This window comes from Balaenoptera borealis (assembly GCF_965194805.1).
Source record: "Balaenoptera borealis genome assembly, chromosome: 21".
NCBI lineage: Eukaryota > Metazoa > Chordata > Mammalia > Artiodactyla > Balaenopteridae > Balaenoptera > Balaenoptera borealis.
In genome coordinates this window covers 11,824,365-11,836,997 of record NC_138880.1, presented here as the reverse complement: position 1 = coordinate 11,836,997, position 12,633 = coordinate 11,824,365, and the positions used below count along the sequence as shown (strand labels likewise).

The 12,633-nt window shown below is 36.3% G+C and overlaps 1 protein-coding gene across 18 annotated transcripts in view; it reads left to right on the top strand.

The window, feature by feature from the left end:
* Positions 1-12,633, top strand: part of NRG1 (neuregulin 1) — a gene marked incomplete at its 3' end in the record, with an annotated part of 220,487 nt that overhangs the window by 173,598 nt on the left and 34,256 nt on the right. For 16 of the 18 annotated variants that reach the window (XM_082374985.1, XM_082374984.1, XM_082374982.1 and 13 more), the window contains one exon: positions 3,463-3,592. In XM_082374985.1, coding sequence (XP_082231111.1) covers positions 3,463-3,592 — 130 coding nt within the window. Of the gene's footprint in view, positions 1-3,462; positions 3,593-12,633 lie in introns of those variants that run through there. The other 2 variants (XM_082374977.1, XM_082374976.1) reach the window with 1 other exon arrangement.

The following is a 12,633-nucleotide window of genomic DNA, read 5'->3' as shown; positions in this document are numbered from 1 at the left end:
GGGATAAAACGTTCATATAAATGACAAACGTAAAAGTAATGAAGTCACATTTATCAGTGTTCCTAATTGCTGTCCAGTTAGCACTTACTAGAAGTTGACAGACTCCCAGATTATGACAAACTAGTTACAAAGCCGAGGGAAGCAGTGTTTATTAAGGACTGAATGAGTGAGATCTATGTCACCTACTTCCAGAAACAGCTATGAAGGTCATCTTTTATACATCAAAAACACATTCTGTTGGCAAAACTGTTAGCTTTACCCCTGATAAACTCCTGCCAGCTCCCCCAGAAAGAATGCTGTTTCCACAGTTTGGTTTGAGAACCTGCTTTGTCTGTTTCATTAATTTCTGGCAGAATTACCAAACAGAAACTGACTTAGCAATACAGCGTATATAGGCCAAAGAGAAAGGATATCACTGCAAAATTTATAGATCTGCTTAGGGCTGACTGCGCTGAAGTCAACTAAGGAGAATGGAAGGAAACTTGGCAAAAATCTGAAAGGTGCATATATCACCATCCAGATCCCAGGTTCTTCTGACAATTACAACTTATTCCTGTGTTTGGCTGTTGGTTCAGAACAGCTGTACCCAGTTGGTCCACACTTTGTGTCACCTGGGAGTTACCTGCTGCTTTGCAATTCCATGATCATTTTTGTTCTCGCTGCTACTGAAGGATAAAAGCACTAAGCAGGATAGTCCATGACACGTAAGAGAGTTGCTTCTTCATTTTCTCCAAGAATTATTTTATTATCCACTATCCCATTCCTAAGTGTCAAGTCATGATCTAAGAATTTTTCAAATGAATGTGTCAGAGCTGCAGGATAATTCAAAGGATAATCATGTCAAGAAAAATACTTTTAAAGGACTGAAAAAAAAAGAATTGTTTCTAGTTTTAACCCACATTTCTTAATCCTACTTATTTGATAACGCAAGATCAGAAAATCCAAGGAATAGGTATGATGTTTCTGTCTCTTGTTTCTGTCACAGCTAATTTTCATTGTAAGTTTGCAATTAATATGGAGGGTCTGCTTTGGTGAGGAGGGGGTTGATTTTGTTGTTTTTAATAAAAGCCTCAGCATTTGTTCTGAAAGAGCCTGCTGCACTGTTTGCTGCCCAGTTTGGATGAGGGGTAATTCTTAGCAGCCTGACAGGAATTCAGGGACCACTGGGGTCTGCTTGAGGCTCAGAGCTCCTTTGCAGGAATGATGGTGACAGAACACTGCAGGTGGTCCCCTCGGCAAAAATACTCTGCCCAATTTGTCATCCCATAGATCCCTGTCAGCAGTTGAAACTCGTAAGCACAAAACCTTTAACATTTAAGACAAACTCCCTCCTAATATTTTTTTAAAAGCAGTTGCCATGGATGAAAATATCCATAGCACCTAAGTAAACAGTTTTTCACATGAAGATATAATATTATGTTAAAATCTATGCTAAGTGATGTGTAGAAATTGTCTATACTATGATTTTATAGACCAAAGGATGCAAGTTATGTTTCCCCTTCTCCTGATAAAGATGGGAAAAGTGTAGCTGCTGACAGAGGGTAAAATCACCTCCCTCCTCACTCTCCTTGGTTCTTTTGGTTGGGTTTGTAGACCTGAGCTGGACATCTGGAAATGCATTCTGAAAAGGACTTTGTGTTGGAATAATTTGAAAATTGACCCAGTTCTTAATTACCCATAGTAATGATTCAAGGAAAGCATGCCTCTTTGAAATCTTCAGATTTCTGTTATCAAATTTTACATCCGATTGATAGATACCAAAATTAAGATTCTTCCCTACTTGTTCAGTAATCATACCCGCTATTATTCATCAGATGCCAGTTTTGTGCCAATTCCTTTTATTTCTATAAGAGTCCTGTAAGAGTGCCCTTACCCTGTTTTCTAAATGGGAAAATTGACCATCTGGATGGTTAGGTGACTTGCTCAAGGACACAAAGCTAGTAGAAGATGGGACTTGAACCAGATCTGTCTCCAAAGGGCAAATCATTTTGACTGTCCTTTGCTGTTCCTCCTGAAAGCCATGGTGAGAACAGAGAAATGGTCCCAAACATGCCTTAGACAGGAGAATAAGAGACAAGAAAGGCCTCGAGTCATTTAGAAACTGAATAATCAGATGCTGAGTATTTCAATCAGGTAGAGTAAAAATCAGGCAGAGCTAGGGTCACAATTAGGTTAAATGTCAAAGCAAAATGTGCGCTTGTGAAGGAAACGAAAAAGAAAGGCAGGAGAAAATGGAAAAATATGACAGGTCAAATAAAATAAGCAAGGGCATCTGAGTTTCACATGCAAATCGTAAAATAGAAATTGATAAGGAAGACAAAGAATTAAAAGTCACTAAGAATGAGTCAGATAATCGACGAGAAAAACTTACCTCTGAAGATGGACTCTCCCTACCCCGGGAGAGCAAATAGAATCTTCATTGGCTGGACACATTGGCTTAACATTTCATCCTGATAATGTCAGTGATAAACATTATGTTGTAAGTTAGACTGTTTGGGGTTGAGACTGAGCAGTGTTTAAGGTGCTCCCAGTACTGTAAGTGGGGAGAAGTTCTGAGACTAAATGCTCTTATTACAGTCTCAGGACTTTGGCTTCATTTAATCCCTGCACCTAATGGTGGAGCAATCAGTGTCAGCCTGACTTTCCAATAACTGTGAAGTTTGAAGGCAAATGAATAATCAGATGAAGACTGATTTATCACATGAAGATGTTGCAAACCAAAATTAAAACTTGTTTCTACTCCTACTTCAGAATGGATGAATTTTGCAGTGCTTTATTCTACATTTGCAGCAATGTTAGACTGTCTTTGCATTTCTTCAAAAGCGTGATGGCAATCAGACATTCAATAATAATTCTTCTGAGTAGAAATTAGAGTAGAATGGAAATTTTGAACAGAATGCCCCCTGATCTATACATTAATACATACTCAATTAGTAATATTTTTTTCATTAGGAACAAATAAGCCACCTTGTATTTTTCTTTGCTATACATTATGTCTAAAAAATATCAAGTCCATACACATATAACACATAATTTCAAAATAAAATAATTTTATCAATGAGTTGCCATTAAAAATTGATATCTACATTCAGTTGCACTGATATGAATTTATGTCATTATTTTTGAGCCTTCCTGGAAAATGTATTTTTCTTAATGACAATAGATGTTCTCTTTTCCAACTTCCTTAGAAGATAAAGTATTAGTTATAAGAAATGTTGAACCTGTTGCCTATTTAATTATAATTAAATTAATTAACTATAATTACCCTTTTATAATTTTATTATATTTAATTACACCCAGAAAGTACTTAACGTCTTTGCTGTTGTTTATTAAGCCTGAAAGTCTAGTGGAGTATGCCGTATGTTATATGAACTCTTCCTTTTAAGAGAATTTAAGATTAAAGGCTGCTTAGAAGAGGGAAAGATGGGTATAAACCTTTCCCCTTCTTTATCTTTTATCCAGCCACATCTACATCTACCACTGGGACAAGCCATCTTGTCAAGTGTGCAGAGAAGGAGAAAACTTTCTGTGTGAATGGAGGCGAGTGCTTCATGGTGAAAGACCTTTCAAACCCCTCAAGATACTTGTGCAAGTAAGAAAAGAAATCCTCTGTGTGGCTTATGTCCATGACTGCTTCTTTTAGATGATTCCATGTCTCATGATGTATTGTTGCTGCTTTTTCCAATTTCGTTGCATCCTTTGAATAATGCTGTTTTATTTTTAAAGTGTTGTGAAAAGTTCATACCATTTATCATCTTCTCTGTTATATCCAGAATGTTATTTTGCTTTTTTCAAGGTGGGTTTTGTTTTTTTTTTTTTTTGCCTTCATATTTATAAAGTTGCTTTCCTCATGGTTTTCCTCGTTGTTACCTAAGAGAGATGTGCAAATATCGTAGAGGTCTGGAACTTTGGATACCTACGTGTCCATCCAATGTATGGATGAAGCTGTAAGATGATGTTCCTTTTTACCCCAGTGGTCACCTGCAAAACGAATAGAACAACTAAAAGAAGCAGAAGGGCAGAAGATTCTTTACTGACACGTCTGTTACACTTGGCATTAGCTTATTCTTTTATAACTCCTTTTTAAAAATGGAATTTAGGTCGATCTCACTAATGAAAAACCAGCAACTTGCATTTGTTTGGAAATGCAGTTAGTGTGTGTAGCATCATTGCATGGAGAAGGCAGAGTGTTCTTTCATGTACTACAGTTATTTATAGATGTATTTAGAATGGCACTCTCTCCAATGACCTGAAGGAGTTAGTGAACCATTAAGAAGTATCACAGTTATTCTCTCTCAACAGACAGAATTAAACAAAGATGTTGTCAGTAAGGTTACATTAAATATTTAAACCTTGCAGTTAAAATGAGTAGGTCTCATTAAAAAGCACGTGTTTATTGTGCCATGCATTTTTAGTCTACGCTTGATATTTAGGCTCTGTGTGGTCCATGGACTCAAATAATTTGATGTGGTAAAAGATATTTAAATATGCGGTGAAAAATACACATTTATTTTGCAGTTGACTAAGAGCTGTTCTAAAGTAGCAGTGCTTGTCCTAAATGAGAAAAAAAAACATATCATCATAACAATCATCTCCGGCTCCAGAATATTACTAGCTTGTGACCCAAATGTTGACAAAGAAGAACAAGTTTGTCAGAGAGACAGTTGAGCTAATAGAAAGAGCAATTAGCAAAATGAGAAAAAAGGTGCAAGAAATCATTAAGAAGGCCAATTCCCTCTTACATCATATAAATAGTATGCAAATATTTAAGTCCCTTTTCTAAGAAAGCCTTCATTGTTTGTAAGTAATAAAATGCATCTTAAAGGACATGTATTTTAAAATCATAACACCAAACAGAAATGCCATTTTGGTAGAAATGTTTTGCTGTTCCCTGTGCTGACCTAGACACGGGCTATGTGTAGAATGTCTCGTGGGACCTCAGGGCTGTAAGCAAGTACCTCCCAGATCTGCTTTTTTGCCCTCAAAATCTCTCCTTTGAATAGAGTAGAAGCAGAGAAGACAAGTTTTGCTGGTTGTGTAGCTGATTTTATCAATGAAAACAGACAACTTATAAAAGTAGCTATAGTCTTTTATTTATTTTATTATTATTATTTTATTATTACTTTTATTATCCTTATAGTATCTTATGCTTTTAGACTTTATTACTTTTGTAGTGAATAAAAGACTAGGAATCACAAGAGTAAAATTCTAATTTCAATTACTAAATATCCCTTTCATAGTTATAGGTTAATAGTTATAAGCCAAGATAAAGTTAATAAGTAAGAATCTTTTCAAAGCTTTAAAGCAAGATAAAAATGAAAGAGTATATAGAAAAAAAAATCATTTCTTTCAGGTCTGAAGGATTTTATGACTCTCAGTGTTTATTGTTTTAAAATTAAAGATCCACTTTTTGATCACCAGTATATTCAACTCAACATACCTATAGCAAAGAATTAAAATGGGTCAGTTTTAGACTTTGGTTCTGCCAACTTGCTGTGAATACAGCCCAAACATTCCTCCCTCCCCATATTTATCATGGTGAATGGGGATGACCAAATTTTTTTTTTAACTTTTTATTTTATATTGAAGTAGAGCCGATTAACAATGCTGTGATAGTTTCAGGTGCACAGCAAAGTGACTCAGCCATACATGTTCATGTATCCATTCTCCCCCAGACTCCCCTCCCATCCAGGCTGCCACATAAACATTGAGCAGAGTTCCCTGTGCTCTACAGTAGGTCCTTGTTGGTTATCCTTTTTAAATATAGCAGTGTGTACGTGGGGGATGACCACATTTTATAGTTTCCTGTAAGATTTTTCTCTATGAAATTAGAAAATACCAGAAGCTGAGAATTATAATCTGTAAAATATGAGGTGCATTTATTATATATGGGTAATCCTGTTATTCTGTCCTAGTCATAGACATACAACCTAATTATGTTTTAATAAATCACTTGGAAAAAACACTTAAAATTATAGTTCCTTAAATGCTTCTCCTTTTTATACAATTGTACCCAGATTATCTATGTTTCCTCTTTTTTACTTCTTTAGAAAAGCATCTGAGACCACTCTATTTGAATTATAATAATGAAACATGATCATTTTTCACCGTAGCCTTTGCAAAGATTTACAAGCTGAGTGAGTATATATGATAGTTTCTGAATACCTCTTAGGAACCAGTGCAGTTATTTTCCACGTGTTAATTTCAGCTCTTCTGTGGCCCTCCCACGTCCTATACAAAAAGTGCTATTGCCTAAGTGCTGTTCATTTGTTCCATTTTAGTATTGTGCCAACAACTGGAATTTTTTTCACCCACACAGCTTTTCATTAAATTCTAAGCCCAATCCAGAAAGAAATACTTGTTATATATTTTTCTAATCTTAAAGTGAAATGTTGTCTTCCTCCAACAGTTATTAAAGCAGCAACCCACGAATGAATATTCTGTTTCCCCCAAGTTAATCGTCTTCTAGTTCTCAGCAAATTGGCATTATAATTTTATTGTATCTTTTTTTTTTTGGTAATATAATCTTTCAGAAAAGCGTTAAAGCTTATTACGAGATCTTGTTGGAAAGAAAATCTTTGACATCTATGATTTTTGATCAGTTTTATCCCCCTTTTGCACCATGTCTTTACTGATGCATCAGAGCAAGCCAGTACATTGATGGAAGAATTGGAATATGTTCACTATCCAAAATATGTCATGCCTTTTTTGTTAAATTTGTCGAATTGTTTTTTAATCCCTGTATTAAAAACATCTATAACATTGCAAATAGTTTAGTCAGAAGTGAAACCAAGGCACATCATACACCATGTCTTACGATATTATATTGTTCACTGGACAATAGAAACAGAAAACACGAAAGTGTTGCATGGGTTCATCATGGTCCTGTGTATGAAGCCAGTTCATAGTTTCCACGTGGTCCATCTGTCTAGGGCAAAACGTTTCTGAAGCATGTGCCACATCATTCAAAATCAGCTTTATCCCTGGCTAAAGACATGACTCAGAAACACCACAAGCACACGAGTTTCCAAGTAGTCTCTCTGGTCATCTCATCCGCTGTTGTCTTTTTGGGAGTTGAAGTCGAAGACTTTACAGCAAAGCTCTTTTGTCTCTCTGTTTAGAACAAGGTGTTCCAAATGGATTAACCATATAACAGTTAAACACTTCTCCGAGGAGAGGTTTGCTGGTTACTTGGATTTCTCCTCTGGGAACTGTGCGGGAATTTCTGTGGTGTTTCTCATCTTTTATATTTCTCTTCTCTCTATAGTAATTTAAAATTTATCCTGGGGAAAAAAAAAAAACAGTTACTATTCCAGATTGCATAAAAACCAGAAAAGAATCATTCCATCTTTTACCCTCTGGTACCCCATGTAGTCACACGGTTCAAAGAAACAGGACAATTTGAACATGACATTGTCCAGATGTTCCTCTTTGTTTTGTCCCCTTGTTCTTGTATATCTGCTCTTCTGAACAGCTTTACTTAGAGAACTCTTTTGGAAGATGTTGATGTGATTTTTTTTTAATCTAAAAATGATTTTATACCAGACCGTATTTATAAACACATGATGCTGTCCTATGGGCAGATGTGGCTTCCCCATGTGGGGATTAGAGTTTTAAGCACCAATTTTGGTGAATAGTCTGAGCTCTTTCACTTCAACTCTCTGGACAGTATATTTATAACATAGAGTTAATATGTTCTCCAAACTTCTTCCCAGGGAGTCAGTGAAATTAAATGAATTCATTTCTGCTAAAGCACTTCTAACTCTGGGGAAGCAAGATTTCTTTTTCCTTATAATAAAAAATAAATGGTAGAATTACATTCTCTCTGTAGACATTGGAAAAATATATACACCTGTCTTAACAGACTGTGTTATCATATTTAATTCCCAATTCTTCACTTTATTTAACACTAGCAGTTTTTATTTGATTTGTTGGGGCCACCAGCTAGCTTTATAACTTTCCATTTGACATTCATTTAATCATGTACTATCTCTGATCATTAACTTCCTTATATGTAAAAACAAAAAACAGAAACAAAAAGCAAACAAAACATAGGAAGATGGGAGGTGCCTTTAAACATGAACTTATGATTTTGACTATTTTTTATGAAACCATGTAGTATATATAAAGGCCTATATTGTATTACGCATTATTATCGAGATAGTTATGAAAAATATATAGCTAGAGGAGATAAAATCACAACAAATTTGTTATAATAAATTAAACTCAGTGAATGAAATATTAATTAACATTTGTTTATAGAACAGCTACCTCTATGCCAGGCATTTTTAAAAACACAGAGAAAACATGAAGCATGGTCGCTGGTCCCTGGGAACTTAGTCTATTTACGGAAATGGAGTAACTAAAATAGTACATCAGTTAAAGTGACTATATCCCAAGTGGTACAGTGCTGATTGTTATGGGAATGAGAATTTAAAGAAGGAAAAGACTGGAATTAGTTGAAGACTTTATAAACATTGTCATCATTTATGGAGTTTTTTCCATATACCAGGCAGACACTGAGGCTGCAGTAATCATGAGACCCAGTGACATGCACAACTAGACGAGCAGCTCCATTCTGGGAAGTAAAACAAAACAAAAAAACTAAGTTAGACAGGAGAGTCAGCTTCTGAGCTCTGCAAGCCAGGCAGAGGACTTTGGACATTGTGATAGCTAATCGGGCGTCATAGTAACTTCTGGAGCAGGAGAGTGATACCATAAACATAGCAAGTGCTTAGGGAAGAGAGACTTCCATACAGGCTAGAGACATCTGGGGACCGGGTAAGATGAGGAGAGAAAGTCAAGACACTAGCTAAGGTTAAAGTTTTATAAAATCCTGGCATAGCAATGATGAGGAGGATGACGATATTTATAACATATTAGTAGCTGAATTAACATAATTAAACAAGGAGGTGATGGTTCAGATTCAAGTTGTGTCCTGTGGCCTCATCACCATGGCTGTAGAAGGAGAAGTTTGGAATAGAGCAAAGGGATGTATTTTGGGTTAAACCTGGAGTCCAGCCAGCTCTGGAAGCGTTCGTCCTTCACAGTGGGCGTGACACTTACCTTCTGTAACATTTGACAGGGAGAGAAACCTTTGTGAGTGGGCAGGACTCTTGTGGCTTAGGTGTAGATAGTCAGCTCTTCACATGGCCACGTGTTCTATTTCTTCTGTGTCCTCTTGTATCTAGACTCCTGCTATGTACTTCCTAGGTATTTATTAACTCATTTTTGACTTTCATGAAGACAGAGGGAAGCAAATCCTTTTGTTCTTATAGAAACCAGTTTGGCTGCAGTTTGGCGTAAAATCAGGTACACTAAGTGTTCCTAAGAGCTTGGTTCCTTTTTTTCTCCTGAAATCATTTAGGCAGCCACATATATTTATTGATCTCCTTCTAAGAGGCAAGTTCTATGCTTGTGCTCGGTATGAAGTGGTGAGCAAAATCACGTGGTCTCTGCCCTCATGGAGTCTGTAGGCTCTTGTGAGTTGCAGATGTATTTCAAGTAATTAATTTAATTATAAATGATTGGTGTGCTGAGTGCTATGAAGAGAATTTAGGGAGCTAAGGGAGTGTACCGTGGGGGACCGCAGCCAGCCAGAGGCAGAGACTCCGTCAGGGAAAAAAGTATATGCAGCCCTCACCTTGAGAAGCATATAGTCTACTTAAAATAAAATGCACCATTTTGAAATATTTCTATTGAATGATTTAAGTCAAAAGTGAATATTTAGATGTTTCATCATAAAATGAGGCTGGAGTAGATGGAACTATAAAGTTCGGAGTCGCTAAGCTGTGTGATGAGACAGGGAAGGGCATCCTCCAGGGAGGAAAACCAAACCACAAATTAGCCGAGTCCATAAGTCATTGTGTCACAAGGACACGTAGATGCATGGGACATAGATTGAGCCCGTATCCGATGAAATTGTTTGACCCCAAAGTAAAGGATACATCAGTCAGAGTAAACAATGGCAAGGATTTTCATCTACAGATGAGCATTTCAGAACAAGCTGTACAAACAGAGCTTTGGGAAGGGCACCAGGGTTCAAACAAGGAGGGGTTAATTCATAAACACTGGCACCCTCATTAGTGGGATTGTATGTCTTAGATGTTGAAAAACAACATTGGCGAGCCAGGATAACTTAGATTTTTTTTTTTTTTTCCCCCTCAGTATTTACCCATGAGTCCACTGTGGCCACTCTATGTATACTGTTATCTCAAGAATTGAGAACTAGCCCCCAGATCTTAATAAAAAAGAAATGGAATGATCCATACTGGCTAAACAGTGATGGGGAGGTATAAGGCTGGATCTGAAGGAAATGTTATTGAAGGAATATATTATATTTAATATTTTCTTTAATGGTACTGAAGAAGGCATTCCCTTGAGGAAATAAATGTCTTTTGCAGATGATACCATAAAGAACACTAAAACACAAATTAGAAAAGCATATACAAACCTCAAGAAATTTCACTTCATGGTGGATAACAGAACGAAGTTCATCTTGGAAAAATGCAGACTAATAGTAACAATCCATTTGGGAAAGAATAATCTACAACACAGATACTCAGCCAGTGAGTGGGCGAGTTCTAGCCAGAATCCTGAGTGAAGGGGTGAGAAAAGTCAGCCCTTGCAATATGATACTGTAGAAAAACAAACTAGCACTGTTTGACCTGGTGTGTACACTGCCAGCTCTGGTTTACGGAGTAAGAGCAAAAGTCCTTAACGTCTAACACTTAAACACACCGATAATCCTCAATATGTATCTGTTGGCATTTCCATTACTTGATATTTGTAAACATGGATATCAAAGAAATTGTTTCAGCTGTTGTACAATATGAAGGAAATACCCCAACTAGTACAGAGGTAGAGTGAATAGAAAATAGGGGCTCTTCTTTTTTGGAAGATAATTATCTAAAAAATTGTCTGAATATTTCATGGTAGAGACAAAATAGAGACAAAATATCATATGTAAACCTGTTTCCCTTCTCCTGCCTGATCAAGGGAGGACCTAATGAAAATTAATGAAACCAAGAAATAAAGAAAGGAAGAGAAAGGATGTCTAAGGATGGTTCATAAATTGACCATAAATTTAAAAAACCACAAAACCATTTATAATGGCTTATAAAATTAGCAAACCCTAAATAACCAGAAGTTTCTTGGAGTTCCGGAAATATCTTTGACTATGTCTAGTGTCTCCACCAAAAAAAATGAGAAATATTTTATTCAATTAGAATGTAAAAAATACACCAAGCACTAAATTGCTTCACAAAATTACATGAGTTGATGATCGATTACATAGTAAGCAAGCATATCAGGATTGTCACCATGTATTAAGGTTATTATTAAGAACAGTTTTTATTGTACTGATGCTGTGCAGAAGTCTTGGTTACTAGACTGTAATGGCTTTATTGAGTCGTAGGTAAGATGGTATTTCAGTAACAGGATTTAAATTTGAGGTAATAGACTTATCGTTAAAGAGTTAGAGTCTTTTCCAAATTCCAGACACAATTTTAAAGGTTTCTATTTAAGGGAGGGAGTCTATAAGGAGGATACTGGGAGCTCCTATAAAAAATTATTTGGAAGTATACAGAGGAGAGAGTCGGTCACAAACTATAAAAATAAAAGCCGGTTATTGAGCTGTATGTACCTGGCAAATCAATTGACTGTGAGAGTCTCCCTAATACAGTCCTTTACTGGACACTGCAGTCTGATCCTCAACCAGGTTCAGTTTAACTAACATTTTAAAGTTTAACATCTCATTTTATGAGAGTCCTTCATGAGCCAGGCTAAACATTAGAGCTATAAAATGATCAGAATGTGGTCAGCGTCCTCACAAAGAGGTAATCACGAGACAGATAGGTAAGAACAGTGGAAGAGATCAGGGCAGCGTGCAATGTGAGAGCCAAATAAGGAATCCTTCTCCCAGAGTGTGGATGTGTGCAGGTGAGGATATGGCACTCAGGGAAGAGTTGATGCTAGTTGGAGGAGATGATGCTTCAGTTCAGACAAAACTGTCTATGAGTTTTCATCTCACGAGGAACAAATATAGAACAAAGATAGTTTATCATGTTAAGAGCAAATACTAAAATTTTTTAAAAAATATTTCCATCTTCTAATCTGATCAGTAAAACAAACGGTATATATAGTTTTGGAGCTACAATAGGGGCTCGGTTCTTATTCAAACAGATTCTTCTGAGACATACAATTCTTGGAAGGTGCTCAGACTCGTGCCAAAGAATATTGTTCAAAATCAGATTAAATTTACCGTACTCTTATCTCCGAAGAAAGCGATAGATTGGGTGCTTAAAGTAAAATGCTAATAAAGAAATATGTCAGCAGCCAGTCTCCCTATTCTTTTAGAAGTAATTCCATAGAATTTAATCAGAGCCTATAGATCAGGTACATTTCCATTTGCATATGCTTCCTCTACCCAGTCAATGCAGTCTGCAGTTTGCTTATGCAGAAACTGTTTCCACTTCCTTCCATCTGATTTGGTAACAATTCTAGACGTCCACAAAAGTTACATAATGATTATAGCCGCTGAACCCTTGAATTGCTTAGGAATAGGTATTTGAAATTTATTTTGCCTCCAGATTGTCTTAAAAATCCATTCTATCAGAAATTTATTTTTTAAGT